Source organism: Chanos chanos, chromosome 6 (assembly GCF_902362185.1).
Source record: "Chanos chanos chromosome 6, fChaCha1.1, whole genome shotgun sequence".
Classification (NCBI taxonomy): domain Eukaryota; kingdom Metazoa; phylum Chordata; class Actinopteri; order Gonorynchiformes; family Chanidae; genus Chanos; species Chanos chanos.
The window spans coordinates 19,300,137-19,328,113 of record NC_044500.1 but is presented as its reverse complement, the minus strand read 5'-3'; the positions used below and the strand labels follow the sequence as shown (position 1 = coordinate 19,328,113).

The following is a 27,977-nucleotide window of genomic DNA, read 5'->3' as shown; positions in this document are numbered from 1 at the left end:
GCAACTACAACCCACATTCACACACACACACACACACACACACACACACACACACACACACACACACACACACACACACATACAAACAGACTCTCACGCTCTTTTCAATGTCAACAAGAGTGTGTGAGTGATGAGACATTATTTCAGACATAGAATTAATGTTTTTCAGAACAGAACAGTGCTCTAATCAGTAGTTCTTATTTTGAAGTCTGAAAAAAGTCTGAGGCTTAAGTCAATAAAAAAGTTACTTTCAGTTTACTTTCACTTTTAAATTTGTTCAGTGATCACCTTTAAAGTAATCTTCTTGTAAGTGTATACACACCTTCCCATCTACTGCTGTGCTTATATAGGAATTATAGGAAGTGGCTTTCTGATAGGCCTCTCGGGCAAATGATTACAGCGGTATGCTGGAATGCTTTTACTGATAAAATCATTATATAAGTACATGTGTGTAGCCAAGTGGGGCGTGGTGCTGCACTCACCACAGTGGGACCATGTGTACTCTGTAAGTGTTTATTTGACTCTGAGTAACGTTAATACTATTGAATTGACAGTGTCTTAATGTATAGAGAGGACCTTGTATGCTGTAGCATTGTTGACAGTCAAACAGATGGTCCATGCATTGGTGCAAGCTTTGGTCAGGTTTACTCTGAAACAATTGAGAGTACGTGTTCTTCTCTGTCAGGCCAGAGCTTATATGTAATGAAAGGAAGGGACTTTGCATCAATTGAAGAACGCCAGGGACTTAAAACAAATTAGCTACAGGTATACTTTAAAGAGTGGTACTGACATTTGTAAGCATGTGCAGACTCCCAAGAAGATTACTCTGAAAAAAAAACCTCCAATAAAACCAGATTTATACATTGGAATAAAGTTTTCTGTTGATGTTGTATGAAACATTACACTTTCTTATGGCTCTCAATAATTAAACTGAGAAGTGTTCTTAGACAGGGTTGCTAGGAACCCAACTGTCTTTTTGTATCTGCTAGGACTTTGTGTTCCTGCAAAGTTCTTTCATATGTTCTCCTACGTTTATGCCAGCAAAAATACATATTCATGCAAGTTTTCCTTATGTTCCTATGGTGATTGGCCTCTTTTGCTTTGATGCCACTTTATGCACTGCCTGACCAGGCCTATACTGGGAACAAAGAAAACAAACAAAGCTGGATATTCACATGATGCACTTGGCATGCGAAAAATAGTGGCAATCACCATGGTTTCCATAGTTTCAATCATTCAAGTGGTATGCCATTTTGATGTCTGTACTGCACATTCGCTAAAGACCTCAGTGAATTCTTTCCTAGAGGGTCTCTTGATCTCTTGGTGTCCTGTTACAGCATGTCATCTTGGATCTCCCTGGTTGGGGTTCTCTTGCGACGTGGTCGAAAACTGGAGAAGCAGGACGACGCGGTGAGAGCAATGCGACTGAAGCCTACGTTCAGGCAGTGCACCTCAGACGTAACCGGTATTTCGGCAAAGAGAGCACGGTCACGGGACAAACGTGTAAGACCGTCACTGTTCTCGATGTCTTTTACGATGTTTAGAATCTCCTGTCTTTCCATCTGTCGGGTCATCCCTCGGATGTTCAGGATGGCAGATATATGTTTCTTCCTGCAGTGAGAGGCAGAGCAAGGGCTTGTCATTGAATATGATAAATACTGCAGCAAGGCTCCCTGTGTAAACTGCAGTATCTGACAATTTAAAAACCTCTGATGGTAAACTGTCACAATACTATTTTTCTTCATTTTTCTGTTTTAACTTATTTTCCCTGAATTTTTTTTTGAAGAGGCAAAATCGAATTAAACTGATTTTCACATAGATTTGACTTTTTTATGTCTCCAAGGAAAACAAGGAGAAAACAAACAAAAAAAACCTGCTGATGAAAGTTATTAAAACGATTAGAAATTTGAACTTCCAGGGTGTTTCCCTGCCTTTCGCCCGATAAATGCTAGTGTAGGCTTCAGCACCCCCTGCGACCTAATTAGGATAAGTCTCTTAGATAATGAGAGTGAGACTGAGAGAAATTTGAACTGGAAGTGGCCATCAGTGATGTTTGAGCTGGAAGTTTGTATTCAGATTCAAAATCAGAACTCAGAAGTTTTCATCCATTTTCACTCAAGTTTTCATTCCAACCTTGTTCAGTTGAAATTTAGAGACAGGCTTTGTTTCAAGAGCTGCGACAATCACCATGCAGATCTATGTAAAACACAGACTGATTGGCCAGTCTAGCCATATCAAATCAGACAATGGTGCCCATAGCCTACACGCTCATACAAAAACGTTCCAACACTTGGCCATCAGGAAGTTTCTCAGCGGGGAAACAGGACCCATAGCAAAGTAGCTTCCTGTTAATGGGGACTGGGGGCCAGTGTTAATGGTTAATGGGGAGGGAAAAAAAAAATCAAATTTCTCAAAGGTCTGTTTGGTTCATCCAATCAACCTGCATTATGTTTAATAGATTTTACTCTGGGTTTTAATTGTAATGTAGAATAGATATGTATAAAAATGATCCTGAATACTAATCCATAGCAACTCTTGCTTTAACATATACATGCAGAGAGTCTATTGTATCATCTTTGTCAAAGCAAGTCAAAGTCGTATGAGATGATATATGACAATTTCATATCATCCTTTAGAAACTCTGAATCAATAACCTGCTTTCTGTATTTGGATACTAACGGTACGATGATGATGTATCCTCCTGTACAATTCACTCAAGCAGACTGATCTAATCACTATAAAAACCCTTTGGGTGTTGCTGGTCTGTCGATATGGTGTTTATGCTACATCTAGGTCAGCTATTTGAAGTGTTCGTCTTTATTTAGCATACTTTCCACAAAAGACAGACTTCTCAGGCCTTGTAAGGCCCTATGGGACTCTTAAGTATGTAACTGCCTTGTCCAGGTTCAGGAGGCCAGCCGTGGTTTCAGGCTTGAACAGGATGCATGTGCTTTTGCTTTGTCTCTGTAAGACCTCTGATATGGATTACTCTTCTCCTTTCATGTGATTGTAGGATAACCAAACACTCTTCCATTAAAATCAGGAAACCCACTAAGGTCTTGTTTGCTTTTACAAGTTCCTCTTTCGTTGTCAGACAGAATGGATGGCAGTTGCCATGTTTTGTTAAGTGACCTGAACACCACTGCATGTTGACCCCTCAACATGTTAGCTGGGGTCACATAGGTATCCTGACTGTGTGATGGACCATGTCTTTCGATCCTTACCGTACGTCTGGGAATTCTCGCACCAGAACACCAACTTCCATTTGGATGGAAGGCGTGTCCTCAAGAAGGATGATCTCCGATATGTGTGGAATGGCGCTATCTAGCCACGAGGAAGAAGATTCCTGAGGGGGCATAAGCGAAATGGTCAGGACATGGAAACAGGATACGGTCATATCTGACTTCCTCATTCGACCTTGCACTTGAGCCATGCATCAATCTTTACGGCTAATCCACAACAGCACTGCATCACGTTGCCTTGGGTTCAAAGTGCGACAAGTCTGAAAATACTGTCCATATGAAATGTATATTTAATGATTTAAAGACTGCAAGCACAATTTGCTAAATTACATGTCAATTTAAAAAGTTAGCATACATTAACTAAGTAATTCCTCGATGTTAAGGCATGGTAAAAGGAAGTGTAACCGAAACAGCTAAAAACTTGTGTAATATTACTTGGAGAAGAATCGAAACTGCTATGATACCAGAGAACTGTCTAACTTCTTAACATTTTGTCAGTATTGCTTGGTTACCATTATATTGTCTACCATTATAATTCAGGATTAAACCACACGAACAAAGCAGGAGTTTAGGAGTCAGGAGTTTATCACAGAGGATATGTTGTTTTTCTCTTGATTTGGGGCGTGGCGGTCAGAAGGGTTTCACACATGAAGCTCACACTATTCCACTTGAACTAAAGACTTCAGGCCCAGCACAGTGACGTTTCATCCTGGTTTCAAATCTCAAACTTTTTACAGGTCATTTTGCAGCTTCAAAGCCTTAGAGCAGGATGCTCTTCCATAAACAAAGCCATCCTGTTGTCTGCAGAGGTGACAAACGGATGTTTTAACTAGAGCAAGGAGCGGACGCAAAACAGGGAAAGAAGGCTGGGGAGGGGTGACGAGATGGAGGAGTGTTTTGGGTTTAGGTGCCCTTTGTGTAACCATGGTAAGTGTAACCATCCATCTCCATCTATCAGAAAGTCCTCATTCTTCTCTGCCCTGTCTCTTTTGACCCTCAGAGGCATGTCAGTGCCTCATGGTATGTCCATGCAGGAGTCAGATATGACATATGATGTGGCTGCGTCATTTACTGGATACTCTCAGTCCAGCCATACCATCCAAGCCCATATGGGACAAACGGGAAATGTATTCATTTCCTGGAACACGGCTATTTTAATGCTTCACATTTAAAAACTGTTGAGGTGACGCACGCTTTCTCCGCTTCGTGGATCAGGACTTGCAGGTTCTCATAGAATCTAGTCTGTACTTGCATAGATGTCACTCACTAGATAACTGAAGGGCATAGACTGATCTGCACAACTAACATCTAAAAATTAAATGCAACCTGGAAAAGACTTGCTATCGATGGTGTGTGCAGACCATAAAGAATAACTCACCAGTTCTTTGAAAAGCGTTTTGAGCTGATTGCCCTCGTCGCGGAGACGGCCAGCCATTCGTTTTCTCATTTTGAGCGAAGTACAGATGATCCTCCCCCTCATGATGGCGCGGATATACTCCATCATCACCCTCCGATGAATCTCACTTACCAGACCCTGTTGGCAACAAGCAATTCATTTATCCATTGTAGCATCACTCAGTCAGATTGGAAATTTATCTCAGCACAAATAGGTGAGTCGCAATTCATCAAATAGAGATTATAAAAACGAGCTGTGTTCAACCAACCAACCAACCAAGTCCTTACAATAATGTGTAGATGGTTAGATCCAATAAATGTAATCCTCCAATCAGCCCTCTAGGCAACCACCCAACTAACCAATAATTAAACTCTATAGTACTTAAGTTGTATGATGCTGTGTGATACTGACATGGTTCGAGGGAATTGTGGGATTTTGTGGAAGTGCTTGATTTACCTGGTAAGGTGGGTTGTCCATTCTGCAGAACTTCTTGAAATGTTCTTTGATGTCAGACTCGATTTGCTCATAGGCCTCCGTGTTACTCAGCCACTTTCTCTTCACCAGTTTGTCAAAGAAAGGCTACATGAGGTGAGAGAGAAAGAGGAGGAGGTCATTAATTTTAGCCGTTACGTAAAAAAGTACAAAATGCACATTTCAGGACATGTGTGCTTTTCATATCCAGAATTCCTGAGAGTCCAGCAAGTTTCCTGCCAAACAATACCACAGACAAAAGTCCCATCTTAGTGAAAAGGATGTGCCATGCGTTTGTGCTGCTCTGAGCCTTGGGGTTGCCCATCTCAACAGTAAGCACTGAATACACTGTGTGGCATCCTGCCAAAGACATCTTGTTCAACAACGTTTGTCACAAACCAGTTGCTATTTTAATATTCTCACTCCCTCAGTCCCTTCATGCAACCCTCTATCTCTGAGAATGAACCACGAGGGAAGCACTGATAAGATATATTCTGGAACAGAGACACAGGATGAACAAGAGGTTAAGTGTGTGTGTGTGTGTTTGTGTGTGTGAGTGTGTGTTGTTGTGTGTGTGTGAGTGTGTGTTGTTGTGTGCGCATGCGTGTGTGTGTGTGTGTGTGTATTTGTGAGTGTGTGTTTGCGTTGATGTTGTTTGGCCTGTGGTGAGAAAACATTGTGTACTTACCCTGATATGCTCAAATAGTCTGTCACTCAACACCCTCACGGTCAAGTTGACTATTCTATCCAGAGAGGTGTTGGCTCTGCGTGCAGAATCCTCACTGTTAGCTGGATCACACTGTGCACAGCGCTCAACAAAGTTCCTACACACACACACACACACACACACACACAGATACATGAGTGTAAACAACCAATGCATAAATTGGACTTATCAAGAACTTTTAGCTATGCCGTTTATTCACCGAATCTACCTGAAAGGTGGGCAGCAGTTGACCAAGGCAATCGTCTTAGACACATAGCCATCTTCGTTTTCCCCTGCCTGGTTCATCAGACCTTCATGAAACAGCTCCACTTTTCTCTGAAAGCTGTGGGGAAAAGGAAAGAGACTTGTAACACCTAATCACTTTGATAAAAGACGACCAAATACAGAACAGGTCAAAAGTGAGTTGCAAAGTGTAGGTCCCGGGTTACCTGTGTCTAACTTTTCTCACCTGTACAGGAAGTCAGCCAACCCATTCAGACTGCAATGAGCAACTCGTGCCCCGAGATCTCGATTTATAGCCGCTGACCTCTCCAGATCCTCCTGCAGACTCTGTCAATACACACATACAATACATACATGAGCACGCATTCAGAGACATCTATAAGTACAGACAATTACACAAGTACTCACGCACACACATACACACATATGCAAACACATAATACAAAATACAATGCTCATGTGAAGTCTCTCAAAGAGTGATGTTTTTCTTTTTCCTTTTTTTTTTCATCGACCATAGGTCGACATTATATAACTCGGACAAATTCATAATATCATTTGATGCACATTGTTACAGTAGATGTGCATTCTCCCTGACAGTACTGTTTGGCCACTAGGGTCCGCTGACGAGCCTGGAAAAAGTACAGCATTGTCATGGAAACAAGAGAACAATGAGAAGTTTTCTTGAGAGCCTGAACCGGAAAACAACTTTCTCATTCTGTCACTGGAAATTGAGCTCACCTGGTCTAAAATAGTTCAGTCATGTTCAGAGACACTTTTACAGAGTTCACAAATCCAACATGTATGTATTCAGCGTGCAGAAGTCTGACTTGATGGACTGTGCACTGGATGTCTAAATAGCCCATAAATCTATGCGCGAAACCTGATATTGAAGCAAGTGGTCAATCTCCACAACCCAACCGCCACTAGTTTAAGTGGTTTTAGTATGCACGTGTGTTTTTGTATTGTGTATGCGTGTGTGTGTGCGTGCATACGTGCTTGCGTGCATGAGTGTGTGTGTGTGTGTTTGCGTATTGTGTGTGTGTGTGGTGCTGACCTTGATGACTGTGTGGGCCAGGCTGATTTGGTACTCTTCCTTCTGCAATGTTTCTATCCAGCGCTTCTCCTCCTCATCCAACACCTGTGACAGCTCATTAGTTACCTTTGCCTGAAACACAAAAACACACACTACATCTAAAACATCTTTCAGAATCTCTTAGAGCACATGCCTTTACATTACCATTTAATCTGGACTAGGATTCGAGCCTTTAGTCCCATCTCTGTCAGCCTTATGGATTCAGCACTAACTTGTACATCAAATTTACATGTTTGCAAATGAACAATCTCACTGAGATTAAGAAACTCAACCTTTCACTGTATGAGTTTCAAAAAAAGTTTGTGAATAGTGAGAAAGAACCTGTAAATTTAAAGGCTCTAGTTTTATGGACAGCAAATGCACGAGCTTAGAAGAAACCACTGCTATCTTTCTGCTTTGGATGTATTGTTTGATATTAAGCACTTTACTCTGCCGTTCTCCTATGTACCTCCTTATACATGCTTACAAATATCTGCATGAATTCAGAGTACACTATGGTTGTATAATGAACCTCAGTTTAAAAAAAAAAGTTTGTTGTCAGACAGAAGTCCATTGTGTGGTGCTCATTGTGGACAGGAAAACCGTGCATTGACCCTGTAACGCCACTCTCTAATTGGCTGCACGGGGTCGGAACAACCAGCCGTCCCTTTAACTGTACAGGAAGTGCCGTAGGTGCACCCTTTTCCGCCCGAATGGGACGTGGAACGCACTGGCAAGATTTTGCCTGGTGGGGGCAGGGGTTTTGGGGGTGGGAAGGTCATTGGAGAAACTGGGCTCGTACCCTGACAGAGTTGAGGCAGTCCAGCTCCAGTTTGTCCACTGTCTCCGCGGGCAACAGCGGGCCGAGCTGGGAGTGGTTGATGGGTGATGTTATGCTGACTGTTCCAAGGACATCCCTGTAGCAAACAACAGGAAGACAGCACATTGCTCAAATACTGACTTTAATTTTGTTTGTCCTAAAGAAGCAAAGCAACAAATGTGAGCTGGAAACCATCCCTCTGTTGTTAATTAAAGAAAACTGTGGGTTGCCATAACAACTGTGAGCATAAAAATTATTCCTGTATCTTTTTTTTTTTTTTTTTAAAGAAGGTGATTATGAAATTATCCTGGTTATAATGGTTTTGGAATATCTGACCCTAATCTGATGTTGGCTTCAGATTTTGTTCCATATTATTTCTTTAGGATTAATTTCCGAGTAAAACCCCCGAGGCAAAGAACAGCTTCCTGAAAGAGATTCCTTTTCGACATTGACTTTTTTTCATACTTGCGATTATTTAGGACAGTTTTTAGGAAAGTTTTAGGAAACTAAGGTAAGAACCATATGGACCATAAGCCAAAGAGGAAACTAAGACACAGCGCAGTGGTCCACATACTCTATATTAACATTTACTCAGCCAGCAGCTCACCTGTTGTAGATGTTGTAGAGCCAGTCAAGCAGAGAGTAGATGTCGCTGACCTGGAGCTGCGAGTCAGTAATGGCCTGTAGACGACGGGCTACAGCCTGGTGATAGCTCTGTGCATACACCTGGAAAGCACCATATTCCTCGGGATAGATTGGTACCACGTTCCTCTTGGCGCAGTTTAGATCCTCCACCATGCGGCTTCTCACCTGGTCCAGGTAGGCAGCCAGCTGCCCTGGCATTGCCTCCTCCCGTTTGGGCAGGTTCTGGTCAGCCGTCTCGCCCACCGCCTCCTTCCAGCGTCGTTTGAGCTGCCTGGGGCGTGGCCCACCCGGAGTGGCGCTCTCGCTCTGGCCCCATTCACGGTCGGTCTGCTCCTCTTGCTGAAGAACCTGGACGACTAGGCCCAGATTGGGTCCGGCTGTGGATGAGCGCAGGGATTCGTGGACCACCTGCCACAGCTCCTTCTGCAGGGCCTCGTACAGCAGCTCCACATCTTTGGCCTTGCGCCGTCCGCTGTCCTTGCTCCCAGGACTGGACACCTCCTCAGATGTTGGCAGGTCCTCTTTACACTCCTGTTCAAGCTCCAGGATATGTGTGTCTGCTAGAAACAGGTCCCGTTTGGTAACCAGCTGCAGGATCTCAAGCACTAAAAAGAAAAAAAAGGAGAGCTCATCAGAGGACACTGCTAAATCAGTTATGAAATTCACAGCACACAAACCAGATGGCTCTCTAAGGACAAAAACTACATGTCATAGAACATATAAAATCTGATGAGGCCTTTAAAATGAAATTAATAGGTATGCATAATTCATTATGAGGGCTTAATTTTGATCTTTACTATACCCTGCTCTCTAATAGGAATTTCCCAAAAATGATTATGGCAACCACATAATTATGAGTGAAAAAATGCTGGAAAGCATAATGAACAATTATGCATGTCAGTAACATCTGGTCATGCACTGACACTCCTCTGGTGTTATGGGAAATACCAACGGAGCAAAATGTGCGGAAGAACCAGAAAGGATCTCTCTAGCCAAACCAATCTATTTCCATCCATTCAACAATGTCTGGATGGAAAGAAATTCTTTCTAGTTTCACACTGTGTTGTATTGAAATGATTTCATTTCCATTCAATGCTCTGATAATCAGATAGGTCATATTTGTTGTTCTTTCTATGTTGTTCTGTCAGTGTCATATAAACACAAGCTGTTTCTCATGTCTGTATTCATTCACGTCAAATAGTTTCACTTGTAGGGTGTGTTCATAAATGTAATTTTTTCCCCCAGTAAGAGGATCGTTTCCCTGGACATTGCTTTGACGCTCAGAACTTCTTAAATGACGGGTTACTTTCATCATGTCTTTAGCGGTGCACTGTTGGGTTTTCATTAGGACTTTGCATTGTGCCAAATATGAATCACAAGCACTTATCATCATGGATATTACCAAATATTAACTGTCCTTTTGAAAAACAAAAACATTTCACTGGCTATCACCTCCCACTGTCAAGGGAATATGTCCATATAACAAATGAACTGTGGAAGATAAAAGACCTCATTTTAAACCTGAACCTTACTGAACTTCTTCGCTATGACTGAATTAAATTTGACAAGGATGAAGAGCGATTTCCATACACCCACCCACACAAAAGATTAACATGTTACCGAGACACTTCTGCTTTGTTCTGTTACCTAACGTCATGGGTTGATTTCACATTACACTACCCACCTGAAGAGACCTGAGTGCAACCAAAGACACAGCACAGCACATGTGGGATTGTGTATTCTACGCCGGTTTTATAGTATTTTTATTTTATACTAAGTCGCATTTTATAGACTTTCACAGGATAATGGCCTCATATATAATCGTGATGTGAGCTTAAGAAAGGTTTTTACGTCTGTCATAAAAAGCACTGGTGATATGAATGAGTTCCCACTGATCTAAGAGCACACACCCATGTGACATCATCCCCAGTGCAAACTTTAGGGAGGACTAAAATTCTGTTTCAGCTACCAATTAATCGACATGGTCTTCGGGTAGAGAGATTAATTCTCAGGACTGTGTTTCTTTCAGTTATACATAAAAAAAAGGCTAAAGGCAGCAAGAGCTCGATCTGCATAAACTCTCACTACTCAAACATTTTCAAGTAATATTATAAGACATCCTCTCTGAGGGAAACTGTATAACTCGGTTATGAATGAAACAGATCTTTCAGATTTAGCAAAATGAAATGAAAGAACCAAGTTTAGAATATCGTCAGCTGTAGCGTTGACTTCTTTGCACATGAACGAACTCATTACAACATGATAGCCTTAGCTAGCCCTCATTCAGTGAATCTTGAGATAACAGAGAGAGTGGAACACAAACAAAACGACAGGTCCTGGTCTCTAAAAAATGCAATAAAATGTGTCTTGTCCTGAATTGACGTACAAATACCCTTCTCAGTTTTTTTATAAGATAAGACAAAACTGATGTAATCAATAGGACTTACACGTTGATGCCTTCACCAGATTTTCACTATGCTAGCAGTTTGACATAAAAATAAACCTGTCTTTTTACAAAGTTTTTATAAGACGAACTGGATTGTTTTCTTTCCTGAATGCGATGTGCTGTTTAAACAGAGGTGAAACATTCTCCACAATGTTTCTGTATTCTGAGCAGGGGAATTGGTTTCAGTATAATGGAGTTAGGAGATTTTTGGACTGTGAGGTCAGCACTGAGACGAGAAGCGTGCAGACTCTGAGTAGATGTCTGCTGTGTCTGACCTCCACCACAGCCTTTGCATCACCCACTAAATTCAATACAGCTTTTGTTCTATTACACTTGTGTAAGCTATTTGTTCTGGCATAGTGAGGTCTCATCTATAGCCATGCCTGATTACGTCGTATCCCACCAGCACCTTGGAGAGTCTGGAAACAAAGTCATTTCCTTCTTCTACCTACCTCAATGTCATTTTGACACAACACAATAATGTCACTTAGAGGAGGAGTGAGCAGTGTTAGAAACAGTGGGAACTCCTTTCTCGCCCTCTCTCTCTCTCTAGTAAGTATTAATGACTGTGTGTAGGTGTGTCATGGATCAGCTGTGAAAATAACCGACATCTACCATGCATTTCTCTTACAGACAAGGGCAGTCACTTAAAGCAGAGGTGCTCACACTGCTGAGTTGCCCATTGATTTCCTGCAGAGGAACTCTTTTTAAAGGAGAGGATGCGGGGGCGCTTCATTGGCGCCCGGCTCATCCGTCCGTGTCCCACTCAGGGGAAGAGTGTCCAGCCGTGCCATTACAGAACGCCACTGCCCACACCCACAACACCGTCACCACCTCCTACAACAACGTCTCGACTGTTGTGCCAACTGACCGGAAGGAGATCCAAATTTAAAACATTGTCGGCAGGCCTATCATTTTGCAGTGGTAGAAAGGGTGGAAAAATCTGATTATGTTCTCGGGAAAGAGCTGAATCGAGGCTTCTGCTCGATAGGCTTACATTCATACCTGCTGTCTTCCACTGAAGGTGTCACGTACCACTGGGTGTGGGCGTCAGGCTGGTAAAGAAAACCAGCATCAGCTGGTTATCACAAACCTTTTCTCTAGAAATCCTTTGGTTGAGGGGAAGAGCCTGAATCACATTAGCTGCCGTGAGGAAACATGCAAGATATGCCCTTGAAACAACACTGAGACTGACTCACCAGATGTTGAGAGGTGTGCATGACTTTTATGACTCTTATTCTAAGGGTCATTAAAATAATGATGATTGCCAGAAATGGGGAGTTAAGCTGAGCTGTACAGAAATGAAGAACACTGAACCTTTGTTTCCAATGGCACTTGCCCTCTGAACCCAATGTTCTGGGGTTATACGGCACTCAAATTTGGAAAGGACACCACCCTTCCTTAGCTTAAACCACAGATATGGAAATGTGGCTATATGGTCTTTAGGGTACATACAGTCACCCTGTCTCTTTAGGGACTGTGAGAATACTATTTACATTTGGCAGGAGAGGATACACAGGAGGGGAACTGACAACCTCCATTACAGAACACTGACTAAGCAAGATATCCTCTAACATAGCACAGACGCACCTGCGGAACGACTAAATGCATTCCTGGCTGCTATTTCGCTACCGTGAAGGGTGGATTATCTGAAGTTCTTGGAAAGGACTGCAATTTGAGAGGATCCCTTTCTGCAGACAGAGTTGGAACTTTTCCTAAATAATCCTTCAGCAACATGCTTTTTAAAAAGCTTAAAAAAAAAAACAAAAAAAAAAACGCAAAACAAAACACAAGCATGACAAACTCTAGGCAAACCTCCAAGTCAACTACCTCTCTAGGTGATATACAGCAAGACCCAGTCTCAGACGGTCAAATCCCTACAGCTCCCCCCATACCCTCATTAAGTATTTCATCCATCACTCTTTCTCCTGCTAGAGTCTCCTCAGCATGTGCAGGCTGGATAAATATTTTCACTGAAAAGTGAAATATCAAATAAGCAGAAAAGGATTGGATTTCCTCTCGACCCCCACAAACCTCTGCTCCCCTAGACAGCTTTGCAAGCAAAGCTGGGTCAAATCTGCACGTGTGCATTGTCCCCTCTCATCTCTCTCTCCTGGATCTCAGTGTGCCATGCCAGACTGACCCTGTCCCTAAGGAAACCCACATCTCTGAAGCCTCAACCGCCCAGACAGGCCCTCTGTATGATGATATGCAGTCACTATGAAGTGACTACAGTGTCTCCATGGGCGTCCCCTTTCCCTGCCAGCCCTCTCTCTGGAGATGGAAGAGCTCTCATGAACTCATTTGCCTTTCTCTTTCTCACTGTACTCCCACATTTAAATGGCCAGTGCCATTGCAACATAAACTGCTTGAATCATTTTTAATGTGAACTCCACCTATTGCTGATTAGCGTCACTGTTTGTATACTGCCCTCACTGATGGATTGTTAGTCTTTCTATAATCAAGTAAAATCTAAAACATCTGAACCGGTTGGGGCTTTAGAGGAGAACAATGGAAATATTACTTTTAACGAGACTGATGCTGGTGGGTGGAGTCAGGTATTTGTGGTCATGTTTGTTGCCTGCTTAGGCTCTGCTCTGACACTGTTACCATGACTGCTGTGGCAAGATGACTCCCAGCGGCACTTATGGTTTTATGGTCAGGGCTTGTGGGCAGTAATATGGTGTAGTCTGGAAATAATTTACCAGAATGTGGCAGCCCCTCCCTCATATATGACTTCTTTATCAATGCAGTCGAATGCCATCTGGACTGGTTTACTTATTGAAGACACAGTCTGGTAATCAAAGATTATTAAACTCATTTTGTTCCTTGTTACCGGCTCCTTGTTACTAGGATGAAGAAAAGCTTTGTTCTCAGCAATAAGGGAAAGACTAAATGTTGCGACATACATGATACTCCTCAGTCACTCACATTCGTTAATGGACAAAGTTGTGGCCATTTCGAGGAAGACTTAATGGCCGATTGTTATTAGAATTGTTGAAAAAAGAAGGGTCAAACTTTGAATAGTTCTGCTGATCTAAATGTACACACAATTATTCTTACAACAGTGACCATGAATTGTTAGTACGATAAAGAGATGATGTTTGAGTGCTTCGTCACTATAATAACTCAAACTTTAACTAACACTATTTGCACCTCTGACCCGATTTGCTGTGAAAATATTTCAAAAACTAAATGACATAAACAAACAAAAACTTTTGGGGGAAAACTGAAGGCTAACTTCCATGTTAAACTTTAAGAGTGCAAGTCAATATCGTGCAGTCTCAATTACAAAGGAATGTGTTCCCACTTGAGAACAGCTGCATTAATGGAACAATGTTTTTCTTTGACACAGTACCAGTGTCCACATAACAAAGTATTATTTGACCTTGCTGATCTGCCATTTTTTTTAAGGAAGAGACAAACAACTTGAGCAAGCAAAAACCAGTTATTTCCTTGGTCCATTGCATTCCATCTAAATTTCTTCATGATTACTGACAATTCATTTGACGTCACTGGACAAAGACAACTACGCGGTTCAGAGATGAGCAGCTTTTGTTCATTTGACTCACTTTTTAATCTCACACAGAGACCCTTGTTAATTTTGGACTTAATTTTTGAGAAGTTAGGACTTCACGTCAGTTTTTTAGCCAGAAAAATGTTCTTTTGCTTAAATTATGGACGCAGCCCAAAGTGTCCTGTGGTCTCATCTGCGCAATACAGTGCACTGCTAAATGAGAGAGGAGGGAGATCAGTGTGACGGGGTCCAGGAGGTTGTCAGAGGGCTTCCAGTCAGCATAACTTTGCTGAATAAACAAATAAGAGGAACATTTGCTGTGTCAGCTGGGGCATGTATTGGACTTGCAAAGCAGCGAGCGAGTTACTACCCCATCTCCCCCGAGGAAAAAAAAAAGAAGCAAAGCCATAGTCAAACACGCTCTTGGTGGGGGAGCACATTCTGTTCCCCCACTCACACAGATTCCTCTTTTATCGTTATCCACCTCCATGCAGGAATCAGGAATGGTAGGGGAAGGTTTTCAGATGCTGAGCTTTCGTGAAAGCCCATAGAGAACAGATGACATGATAAGGCCATGTGTATTTGGTTCATTGACAGAAGTAAAAAGAATCGAACCCTGCAGCAGCATGCATTTTGGCAAAATGTCCTTGCTTTGTCTGAGAATAAGAATGCATGATGCCATTAAGTACAATGGGGCCCAAACAATGACAAACTAACTGTAATATTCCAAACAAATGCATTTTATGATGACATCTTGAGCTGACATGTTAATACTGGAGGACATACAAACTAAATATCCAAAGGTCCTGGGTGTGCATCCATTATTTAGCCAACAAAGACTTGAAACTCAAGTGCTTGTTGCTACCCATATAAACTCTTATCTCCCCACAGAAATCATGTAGAAACAGGCCTGACACCTGATGTGGGTATCCTAAAACACTAAATGCTATCCTTAATCCTTACATGATCAAACACCATGAGGGACAGATAAAGAGAACTTTCAAAGCATCAGACTCAGGGCTTATCATGGAATATTCCAGATATTATATTCCAATTCAAGCTTCATGAAATGGAAAATTAGGCAGCACAATCTCAAGTTTCAGTTTAACCAGTCATAAATGTTAAAGATGGAGTTTTGTTATACAAGAGACTCAAGATCTGATCAGCCATTAGAAGTGGATTAATGATGGGTTTGTTTAATGATTAAAAAGGGTTAGGTAGGGTTATGCTAGGGCAAAAATCTCATTGGTCAATGTCTGCGGTAGTTTGCATTCATGTGCACTCTATTGTTAAGCAAGAGAACATGCCGCCTTTGCTGAGACTGGCTTTTTAGGAAATAAAAATAGACATTATAAGTGATTTCAAGAAATCGTTCCATTAATTTCTTTTGGGACCTCGTAAACTCTTGGGTGAAAATGCTGTGCTGGGAATAAGTAATCTGCCTGTAGGATTGTTGAGGTACCATTTTAACCATTATACAGAGAGGGTACACTTTAATTTGAATTTAATGTTGGCATCTTTTATTGCAGACATATGCATCTACCTGACAGGATCTGGTAACATGAAGTGTTTCCACCCTCTAGAAGGCTAAAAACTTTATTGACATTGCGTTTGACCAGTGGTTCTTTCATTCTTGTACACTGTCACCTAGATACTGAAGCATTTCCATTTTGAGGTCTGTAAAAATGCACTCATTTTCTGATGTTCTGAGATTTTATTTTGAATAATACTGTGCCCCTGCAGCTTAACATTGCTGTGGTGTTTTTTTGTTGTTTTTTTTTATGCTGTTTGTTTTTGCATTTTTCATTTTTTTCTGCAGTGCCACCCCCAATTATTTTCTTACTTCTGTATTTGTGTTTTGTGTTTCAGAACCACTATAAAAATATGACTAAACATCATGCCCAAAACCAATGACAATGCAGCTAAAAGCCGTCACTTCCGAAGCTTAAAAGACAAAGCATCACACATCGAACAGTAGCTGCTCCTACCTGAGAGTGGCTCTCTGGGTTTGACCTCTGGCACCTCCTGCACAGGTTCCTCCTCCGGTCCCTGCGATGAGTAGTCTGTTGTAGACTCCTTCTTTGGTTTGGTCCTGAACTTCATAAAAGAGAGCCGGCGGCTGGTGGAGTCATTGTCGCCCTCAGAACACAGCTCGCCATTTGGAAGGCTCTCCTTCCTTTCTTTGCACTTCCCTGCATATCTGCAGGGAGAAAACCAGGATATTTATCATAGAAAATTTATTATAGAAGGTCTAATGATCAAATTTTCTACATACTTGTAACAGAGACTGCTAACATACCAAGAGAATCCACACACATACATGTTTAGGTTCAACGTCACAACACCACAACCTAAAAGTAAGATTTGTTGGCCTTTATGACTGCTCTGGAACTCTGTCCCTCCATATTCACTATTCCTGTCTTACCGCAGCAGACTCCCCTCGGAGCTCCGCCTGCCCTTCTTCTTCTTCTTTAGCATGGGAGAAGGCATGCCAAGGGAGCCCTGTGGAGATGGGGTGACACTGCCCTTGCTTCTCCCTGACATGCGCAGTCCCTTGCCTAGTTTCCCAAGGGTCTTGAGTGGGGACACACCACGGATAAGTTCCAGGGTTCCCTTGATGGAGCCGCTTTTTACCGAGCCGCCCCGTCGCTCCTCATTGGCCTCGTTCTCATCCTCTTCATCCTCAAAAGGGTTACGGTCGCGGGGCGCACCGCCATCGAGTAACGAGCCCTCATTAGATTTGGCCCAATCATCGTCAGAGCCGGGCTCCTCAAATGGGTTGTGGTTGAGGCTCATCTTGCGCAAGATCAGCTCACCGGTGCTCTCTAATTCTACGGACAACCTGCCTCCCTTCAGCCGAGCTGGGAGATTCTTAAGGATGGGCATGCTTCTGCTGGAAGGATAAATGCTGAGAGAGAGGAAAGGCAAAGAACAGAGAGAGATGTTAAACTGCTATAGAGCCAAAGATTCTGAACCATAACATACACACTTCACCTTTTAGAGAGTCCCAGCCAGAGCACTGGGATGAATCTCCTTGCAAACCAACTGTCCAACAGACACATGATACATGTCACAATGTGATAAACTACAGATGGAGGCGGTTAAGTGCAAAAACACAAGAGTATGTTGAGTAAATCTTAATTCAAGGAGTTTTGTGACGATCTTCCCGTAAACAAAACAGCTTTTTAAATTCGGCTGAAAATCTTTATCCATGTTTAAAGCCATGGTTAATGGAGCAGGGTGTTTTCACAAGTACAAGATGTTCTGTTGTCAGTCAAGGGATTTTACTGGGAAAACTATTGCCTAAAGGGCCTTACTTTGACTGCGGGGCTCCTGCAACAAAGCTCTAAAAACGTATAAGAGATAAGGCAATTATTATGAAGCTTATGCCGACAGTTACTCATTTATGATGCGATGGATAACAGGTAACTGTGGCACACCCATAGTTTGTTTAATTTCTGGGAACATTTAATGGTGGGTCTGAGACTGAACTCTATCCTCTTTGCATTTGTGACATATTAACTAGAGTAACTCCACACTCTTGGCTGGAGCATACTAGTATATGTCACATGGAGTGTGAATAAGCGTAAATAGCGATTTATTTGTGCTGTGTGATCTTTTAAGAATGACGCGCCATTCCTGGACCCCCTTAATAGGAGCTGTGTGCCAATTTTTTTTTTCTTTCTCTTCAAGGCTCAGTATATGATGGCCTTTGACACTCTTCAAGAAAACATGTTTGTCCATCTCAACAGGCTTCCTGCCCAAAGGAGTTCACTTGGATATTTAGCTAAGGCGAGTGATAAAAGGGAAGGGTCTAGCGCTGAATCACTTCCTCCTTGCTAATTTGTGTGTGTGTGAGAGTCTGTGTTTGGGAGAGGGGGAGACTTCTCTTTGCCACTTGGCCAATTATCCATCAAAAACAATGCATTGTTAAAAAAGCAACAAAAACTGCATTAACATCATTTATATATATAAATAACAATACGTTTAATATAAAGCTTAGAACTTACAGACAAATTTCAGAGTAGAATTGTTAGCAAGCTTTGAATTCCTGAAGAATGCCTATTGTTTGTTGCTTCCTACATGTCTTGAGAAATACTGTGTGTGTATGATTTTACCATATGGCCTAGGGACCAGGCAGGGAGTTGGGCAACCTACGTACGAGATTAATTCTAACTCTTGCAAACAAATGCTATTAACCAGGTCGCTTCTTTCAATGGAACCTACTCTAATGGGAAGTTGTTGTCAGACAAGGAAACTGATACAGTAAATGGGAGGTCATCCTTTAGCATGACCCTGGTATTGCCCAGAGACAAAGGGATCCGGAGCTCTCCAGGTAGCTGGAGTAGTTCTCACTGTCATCTTATTTATGAAGGCATTAGTGTTACAATACTGCGTTTACTCACACCTTGGTTAGGCTAAGGTGAAACTTCACCCTACATATTTTAAAACCGTTCTTCCTCTCATCTTGCACCTATGCATACTTCAAATTGGAAGGTTTTTAAGGTCCTTTCTTATGAGGACACGTCTGCCACTTAAGCAAGAGTATCTTCTGATCTCATGGATTGTTATGGATTTAATCCTTTCGATTGAAGTTGATCTGGTGCTAAGTGCTAAAGATTGTTCTCTTTCAGCCCTTCTCATTTTTACACGATAAACCCAGAGACATTAATTTAAAAAACAATAGCACATCACATGGTTTCCTCCATGATGATGAGTCTTTCAAGTTAAGAAAATGGTGTTTGACAAAGGTTACAGAAAGCCCTGATGATCTTAAGTGATCACAAGATAATTTTATTTAAAAAACTGCAGAAACCAAACATGCGTTTTGCTACATTTAAACAATCCTAAATATAATAATTAATGTAGTCATAAACAAAAATGTCCCCTCACAGACAAAAACACAGCAATGCAAATTTCTGTGCTGTTTAAGAAATAGGAAGTCAGTGCAGCCTGTCCTGAAAAACAAGGAAATGAAAAAAAAATGCCCATTAGAAAGGACTATAAACTGCTCATTCTATACACAGGCTTCTGACCATAAGCTGATGGGAAACAAAAAACGTTGACTCAGGAGTATTTATGATGACAAGTCAAACTATAATTGAACAGTGAGGCCTAGCTGCGGTGAACAGCCCTATTTTGCTCTTAACCCCCCACCCATACCACCCCTCCCAACAGAAATTCCAGCCCTAATTATAAACCCTACAGTGAAACTATTATGAACTGGGGGGTGAGATCATTGAGGCTGATATAAAGGTCGTTCCACTGCTTTCCCAGACTAATTCCACTTCCTGTCTCACACAGGTAGTGGACAAAGGGAGGACAGGTCTTCCACATTCCAAACCACAATCATGGCCATTCTCCACAAGAAAAGACATCCAGTGTGGTCTAAAGAGTGATAGATAACCAAAGCTCCCAACCAGTGGTGAGGGACTGCTGGTAAATAACTGAAGTGAACATTTGATTCTAGTGTAGTTTGTCTTCTGGATTATTTTATATAGTAGGCTTCAGCACAACATTAATCATTTAGAAGCATCTCTGCAATATCTTTGCTTTGAACCAGATATTTTCGAGGATATTGTTTATAAAACAGACAGAGGCTTAGTAGATCACATGAGTGCAAAAGCACATTATCCCAGAGGTTTTTCTCTGGTACTTTTTTCCATTGTAAAACATCCATCAAAATATCAGAACCAACAGGTTTTCAAAATTATGCTCTTCTGACATTGAATCAAAAACTTGGTTTTGTAACCAAGAGTGTAATCTTACACAAACAAATGATCAATCCTTTAAAGAGTTGGGATCCAACCAGTTTTAAATCAGTCAATTAAGAGAATGATTGGATAGATTGTACATTCTCATTGTTGGAAATTGTTAGATTTGAAAAATTGCACAACATGAAAAAATCTGTTGTTGGACATTCTGTAAGTTTTGGATTGACCTTTTTCTCCATGTTTCAATGCACACCCAAGTCCAAAGTCTGCAGTCATCTTGCCTTTAAAAGGATTCTAAGGAGCAGCTGGTGAGAAATGTAGGGGAAAAAACCTTGAAAAAACAACAACGACAAAAAAGCCAGGCCTGGGCTAAAGATGTGCCAGATAAGGGGACTACTCTGACCAGAACCCCAGCTCCAGGCTACAATTGCTGTTGAGCGGAAAAACCTTGGAATGTTGGAGGGGTCCCAAAAAAGTATGACTTTCCCTGAGGGAAGGTTTCGACACACCCTAAGTCACTAAAAGCCACTGTGAGGGCACGTGACAAGGACCCCTTCACCAAAGGAGAAAAAAAAGAAATCTTAAGCCTAAAAAAAAAATCTTTGCATGTCAAAATGGAATGAAATGATTTGGAAAACTTCTTGGATGACACCTTGACCTTGATTTTCAAATGCAGATGATGCAGTTTTGTATATGATTTCAATATCAATCGTAGTTCTTTACACTTTGTTTTTAAAGTTTATCTATTGTTTTTCTTTGTCCAAACTCCTCGAACCCATTTTCTCCTTCATTGTCCTTCATGGTAAAATTTCAAGTTACCAAGGGCACAGCACCTTTGACAGATTTTGATTGTGCTGTCCCCTCACTCCGTCAATCAACACTAATATATTAAAGAGGCCTGAAAAGCTTTGCATTGTTACAACAGCAGGTAGGTCAAGTAATCAAGATGGACATTAGCACAGAGCTTACACACAGAGCTTAGCCAAGCCTTTTGACATTGGAATATGTCCTGCCATAAAACTATGTAAGTTTCCATTACACTCTCTCTTCTTCAGCCTTACCATGGAAGTCAATCTTTAACCATGCATTGAAAGACCAATGTCTAAAGACACAGAGGTTGTTAGCAACCGGCAAAAATGTCTAATTATATCACTTCCCCAAAGACTCAGAGTGCATGACAGAATGAGAGAGAGAGAGAGAGAGAGAGAGAGAGAGAGAGTCCCTGATAGAGCTATGAACTAAGAGTAGACAAACGGCCATAAACTTGGAGGACAAAAAAGTAATTATCTGTCACCTCTACCTGAGCGCGAAAGTCATCTTCATTTTAGCAAGTACGTATCATACCATGCAGTGTGAAACCACAGTCGAAATGCATAATTTCAAATAAAGAACTGAAGCTTTTCTCTTAACCAGAAATGAAAGTAACAGAAGTTCTAATAAACCAATGACCCAATGCGATTAATACTGTAATATTTTAAATTTCTGGAAACACTTCAAACGAATAAAATTCAGGAGAGGAGGAAGCACAGAGTTCCTGAGAACAAACTGTTTTTGAAATTCGTCCCTTTAAATTATATCTATTCGGTCCTTGCCTACATAGTTTAGGGAGCGGATTATAATGTCAGTCCCACCTAAGTAATAATAAATCAGTCGAGGCATTATCATTGCAACAGAATTAAGATCAAAGCGCAAAACGGTGATATGTACGCAAAAGACTGCGGAGAGCAGGTAGAAACTTACAGGTGCCATATTGGTAGCTCTTAGGAAACGGCGATGCAATGAACTGTCGAATTAAATTCCAGTTTAACGTGGGTTAAACAGGTAGGAAGCGCTCGTAAGATTATCCCAACATGAATGTGGCGCTGACTAGGCGAGACATTTGATTTTCTCTAGTGGGCTGGCTCATATGATTGGATGGCCCCTCTGCAATTGAAAGACGCTCACAAGCTGGATTTCATAAGTGAACCAAAAACTCCTCAGAATGTTTATTGTGATCCTGAGCGTAATGTATGCTGACTTTCTGAAAGACCGTCAGGCTGGATGACGGCTCAATCGCAGATGATTTAGGGGAAATTCGTGGTAAATCCCCGGGTAGTCCACTTGCTTGTTCGTCAGGTTAGGGTATGCAGAAGAAAAGAAAAGTAACCTGACAGGTTTTAGGCAGCAAAATGAAAGAGTGTAGACCACAAATATGATTATACATAACGTGTACAAATTCAAATGCTTTAAATATCATTAAAATAATTCGCTACACTGAAGCAGAAACGGAATGTCACTAAAGTCCACGTTATCACGGCGAAATCACTCAGTTACTGCAGCAAACACAGATTACGCCTTTTTGAGGTTATATTGTGGGGTTACATAAATTAAACAGGTGGCTCGTGCAAGGTTGACCTTTCTGATGTAGGTAGGCTATATTATTTAATGAACAGTACTTTGACTAGCAAGGTGTTTTGTTGACTTTTGTTAAATATCTCCTTTCATATTTTTCAGATACTTCCATTAGGTAATCATGTTTAAAATCTGTAAAATTCCATTGTGTACATCACATACTCTCTGAGAGAAGTTTCTTAGCTTTTCAGTCTGACTCTGTGCTCCACTTGTTTTTTATACCATTAATACAGATAAAATTCGGTAATAGTTTAGATCATTATAATTATTCCGTGACCTCACAGTCTCCTTCGGTCAATTCACTTACACCCATAGCCACATTTTTCACTTTAACCAGCACAATCTGTTAGGACACGTGCCGAAAGGAAGTTAGTTGAATACGCATCAATTCCTCTCCTAACACAATAGGCCAGAGTGCGTCACAAGGGGGTACATTTCAATTACATCAATCATAAAAAAAGAGTTGTTTGTTGGTGCCTGTTTAGAAGTATGTGCAGCTCCAGGTATTTGTTCTCTGTAAAGCTCTTTAAACCAGCATGGGTGTTAAGCAATGTGCCTTTTTGTTCATGGTAAACACTGGAGACAGGATTAGTGGTTGTTGTGTAAATAAAGGATGGACGTAAATGTCTCCCCTCTCATGCTGATTTGACCCCAGCCCAGAGCCTCAGAACGTTCCAAGGCAATAGTCAAGGACATTCTGAGGTCAAAAGGACTAGCAATGGAATCAATGTAGTAGCAGATGATCTTTTAGGAGCTATGAGGATGTTTCATCCTTAGTGTGGATATTTCTTTTACACTGATCTGAAATGCGCAAACAATTTTTTAAAACCCGGTAAAGCCTCACACAGCTCAACTTGTCTCTTTGTTTACATTCCAAGGCAAACTTGTCAAACTGTTTATTTTCACTTGATACAAAAGGAAAAAAAATGTCTTCATGGATAGCCTTTGAAAATAATTCTCTAATTTACTTATTAACCAGCGCATAGGAAATGTTACCCAATGCTAATAGATGTTAACCTTTCACACCAAGAAAGCCAACACACTCAAGGTTCCTCAAAATTGTACCATTTTTCGATATTTCAGTGTGTGTCCTTCATTAAGCGTACTTACGACACAAGCCTTTGCTATCTCTATGAAATCTGTAGAAAGTCACAAGATGTTTTGCTGTTTACATGGAGTGTATACATTCCTTGTTCCATTCTAGAATGCAGTGAGGGCTTGAATATGAGATAAACTCCTATAGGCTTTGCAACTGTCATGCTTATGCTGCAAGATGTGTTTTCCCATGGCCTTTCCTTAAAAACTACACTAATCAATTACAGGCCAAGGATAGCATGTATCTCTGTGGAAACAGAGCGAGGACACCAGTGCCTTGTTCCTGTTGATTGTCATGGGGCGAAAAGAGAGGGTCAGGAAGCTGTAACTGGCGCCACATCTAAGACCAGCAGTGAATATATTACTAGAGCAGCTCGCAAGCAGAGATCATGAAGTGCTTGCTTGGGGAGCAGGAAATAGCACTGCATAACAACAGTGTGTTCATTGTTGTGTATGCATTTGCTGTCCTCGTATCTTTTCCCTTAAGTGTCCAGCATATAAGGGCATTGCTCCAAATATTTCACAATTTTCCATGAAATGCAAGAGCAAGCACATGTCTGGTCATGATTGTTGCATTTCCAGCTTCTGGATTTGTTTTTGCCTCCACAGTGCAGTTTTGATCTATATCTGCTCTCCCAGGGTATATTTTTACAGGACAGATTTGTGTAAAATGTTGAACTCTGCTTAATATTGATTTAATGGATTTGATACTATGGATTTAGAGAATTCATCAACGCTTTAATCCTAGCCAACAATGCAATGTTAATAATGCTGTAATTACGTCATTATCAACCAATTAATACACAAATTCGCTGGCTATTCTGTTCATGCCCAAATTTACATATTTTCACCAATGTGGTAGCCTGTGGACTAAAATTATCTCAGGAATTGTGGCAGTGGAAGATCACACACACACACACACACACACACAACTCAGGTGATGTTTGCTTTTTTTTTTTTTTCGCTCACACGCAGATTAAAGCACACCAGTCTGAGATAAGGACAAACAACCATTCAGGTCTAGATCTCCAGCAGGAACGACAGGGTTACTGACTCCAGCATTAACCTCTGAAAATAAAAACCACAGCGAAAGTATTATGCAATAAACCACCAACTACAGGCCAATGCCTCATGACTGGCTTTTGTTTTACCCTTATAGTAGTAATGTATTTCAGTTTGAAAGGGGGAAGGAGGAAGAAAAAATGTTTCAAATTTTGTCATACAAATGACTTAAAATGTTGACTATTAGAGTGTGACATTCTGTCACTGTAAGATTTCTTTAAGCTTTTCACTTAACACTCATTTATTTCATACTCTCATTCAAAGCAACATGTGATTATTCCATTCCTTTCAGAGGTCACATGACTTTGGAGAAACTTTGGTTAAAATGACTGGCTTAAGGGCACACTGACAGTGAACCCAGGGTTTGAATCTATAGGTCTCCAAATTCTGGGCTCTTCCTTTACCTTTATCCACATCTCTACCGACTGTTCGGCAGAAGTGAACATACTTGCAGTTGGTTCATTTTCAGCAGAAAACTACACTGTCATTAAGGTAACTATGAAAACAAATGTTACATTAAATAACTCTAAAATTTACTCTGAACAAGGATTTTTTTGCTTGGCTGTGAAGCATTCAGAAAAAATGCTAACTGCTTGAGAAACATAACTATTCATTGTCTGAGCACTAGAATATGGAATATAATACTAGTGTTTTTGGCAGAGCTGATACTGCACTCTTTTTCCAAATGATGTTTTCTATATTTCTACAATTGACTTTTTTTATATTTTTCATGCAGTGGTATTTTGTAATTTGTAACAATTACATTTAGTCCTATATGTAACCTTAACATCCATTCAAACACTGGGGCACACAGGATCCTCAAGAGCTTAGTCCAGCAACTGAATAGAAGAGATGGTCTTATCTGCAGTGCAGAAGTTTACTTATCCTATCAACATGTCGGGAGAGGATTATCAAAAGTGTTTAATTATTACTAAAGGATTACTAATCATTGATTCAGCCATTTACTGTAAAATGCTTCTTTCTCAAAGTCTGTTTGTTATGTTGGCCCAGTCCTATCTGACATGTAACCTGATCGTCTTCAATGGGACATCATGGTAATCTGCTGTCAATCCCCTTGCTTTTCCTGCGGGTTGTGCAATTTCTTCAGTGTTTTGTTGACACCTCTGCCTCCCATCCTTTCTCTCTCTCTCTCTCTCTCTCTCTCTCTCTCTCTATGTATTCCTCTCCCTGTATAGTCTCTGAAGCTGAAACCATATCCCTGTTTGTCACCACGGTTATGCAACCTCTGTCTCGCACCTGTGTGCGGAGGTCAGCGGGTATCCTCCAATCATAGCCTGCCTGCATCCTGCGCCGGCTCAACGGTTATGCGGGTACAGGAAGAGACCTCTTGTACGTCCGTCAGCCCTTACTGAAAGAAAGGACCTATTTAACACCACCGGAGCAGTGGCCTAGGCCCGCGTGCGCCAATCTGGGCCACCCCTTCTGACTCAGCCCGGTGCCGTTAGTGCTTGGAAGAGGAATATGGGTCATTCTCGATTTGCGCTGACTGGAATAACTAGCCTCCTGGCGACGATTTGGCTAAACGTGAACATTGGTAGGAAAGGATGAGTATCATCTGGACGTCATCACAGCAGTGCAGGCAACCTGTCCCAGCGATGGCGGGGTCAAACTTTGACTAATTTAAGAGAGCTGTAGAGGAAGGTGTCACTCAGTGTGGAATTCAGTTTGTAAACGGACAGGGAGGCAGTGCCGGTTGTATGGTGGGGTTGTAAGGAAGCGGTTATTGCACGTTTTTTGTCACAGTTTTGTTGTTACAGTACCGTCTGCTGACTCCCTCACCTCTACTGAACATCAAAGACTCTTTACCTATCATCGGCTCTACCTCTCTGATGCTGACTCACCAATTTCTCATATTTGTCCAGCTCTAGTGGGTTTTTTTCCCTGTATATTGCCGTTATCTTATAGTAGCTTGAATTCGTGTTAGCTCCCAGAGGTGTTGTTGCGAAGTATGACAAGACATACCGTGACATGTGACAGCTTGACAGTCATAACAGTCTGAGATGACTTTCTACATTCAGAAAAGAAAAGACACAAGAATCGAGCCATGAAACTCTCAGGAGAAGTCACGTGCCATTTATAAAGAACCACCCGAATCTCCACTGAATGGTTCATAGCGTTATGTATATAGCGTTTTATATATATATATATATATTAGGTAATTATGACGCTACACAGTTCAGTAATTACATTTACTGGTAACTGGCTATAGGCTAAATCGCAAATATGCAAACTGAAATTCCCTACATCTGTTTGGAAGTTCCAAAACTTCGCTTGATAAGAATCAGTGAATCATCAGGCAGTTTGACTCAGGCCTCAGCGGATATGTGTCCTGAAAGCTTTCAAGTCACCACATACGTCACAGACCGGTGTCCAGTTATAGAACGGACTGAGGAAAACCATAAATACGCGCATCACTGCTGGAAAAAAACAGCTCTGTTTGATTAATTTAAATGTCATTTTTATAATTTGTTCGCAAGACTAAAAAAACAAAGTCCGTTTTTCCAACTGAGAAAACAACATCTTTCAATGTCTTGACAACTGTGACAAAGTTTTCCTCCTGACATGTTGATGATCTCTTCAGACACATTCTGATATTTATGGGAGGGCAAAGGCAACCGCACTCATGTAACATGCACAAATACAGAGATGATAAATTGCTAGCATGCTGACACCAACCACAGGGTTAAAATTACAGTTAAGTCTCAATAAAAATGAATAATGAAGAGTTAAGACAATCCAAACTGGAAATGTCCATGCATCCCTCTTAATCACTTGATGACCAAATCAAAATGGTCCACAGCAGTCCTCAGAAAAAACTTAATTAACACAGGTGAAAGACACAATCCTATGCTCTATCTGTGTGTTTCCTCTGGTAGACCTGGGAAACATCAGTGACACTAAAGGCAGGCAGTCCAGCTGAAACCAAAACAGCATGTTTCTTACCTTTCTTATTGTCAGAGCAATGTAGAATCTCCTCATGTGTCTCAGCGCAGAGACATCCCTGTGCCACGCGTGAGTGTGTGTGTCGGTGTGTATGTATGTGTGTGTGTGTGTTATATATGCGAGTGTGTGAATGTATGAGGCTGAGGTCTGGAGAAAGACAGATTCTGTGTGTGTCTAGTGTCCAGCCTTAGGC

At 41.3% G+C, this 27,977-nt stretch overlaps 1 protein-coding gene across 1 annotated transcript; it reads right to left on the bottom strand.

Annotated features, from left to right (window-relative positions):
- Positions 1-62: 62 nt before the first annotated feature.
- exoc3l2b (exocyst complex component 3-like 2b) lies at positions 63-27,974 on the bottom strand. Its single transcript, XM_030777256.1, has 13 exons — positions 27,785-27,974; positions 16,984-17,466; positions 16,547-16,758; positions 8,558-9,200; positions 7,933-8,047; positions 7,113-7,223; positions 6,285-6,385; positions 6,045-6,158; positions 5,798-5,933; positions 5,095-5,217; positions 4,621-4,776; positions 3,225-3,346; positions 63-1,611 (listed from the first exon to the last, which is right to left on the bottom strand). The coding sequence occupies exons 2-13, from the start codon at positions 17,442-17,444 to the stop codon at positions 1,332-1,334; spliced, it is 2,574 nt and encodes an 857-aa protein (XP_030633116.1). The 5' UTR covers positions 17,445-17,466; positions 27,785-27,974; the 3' UTR covers positions 63-1,331.
- Positions 27,975-27,977: the final 3 nt, after the last annotated feature.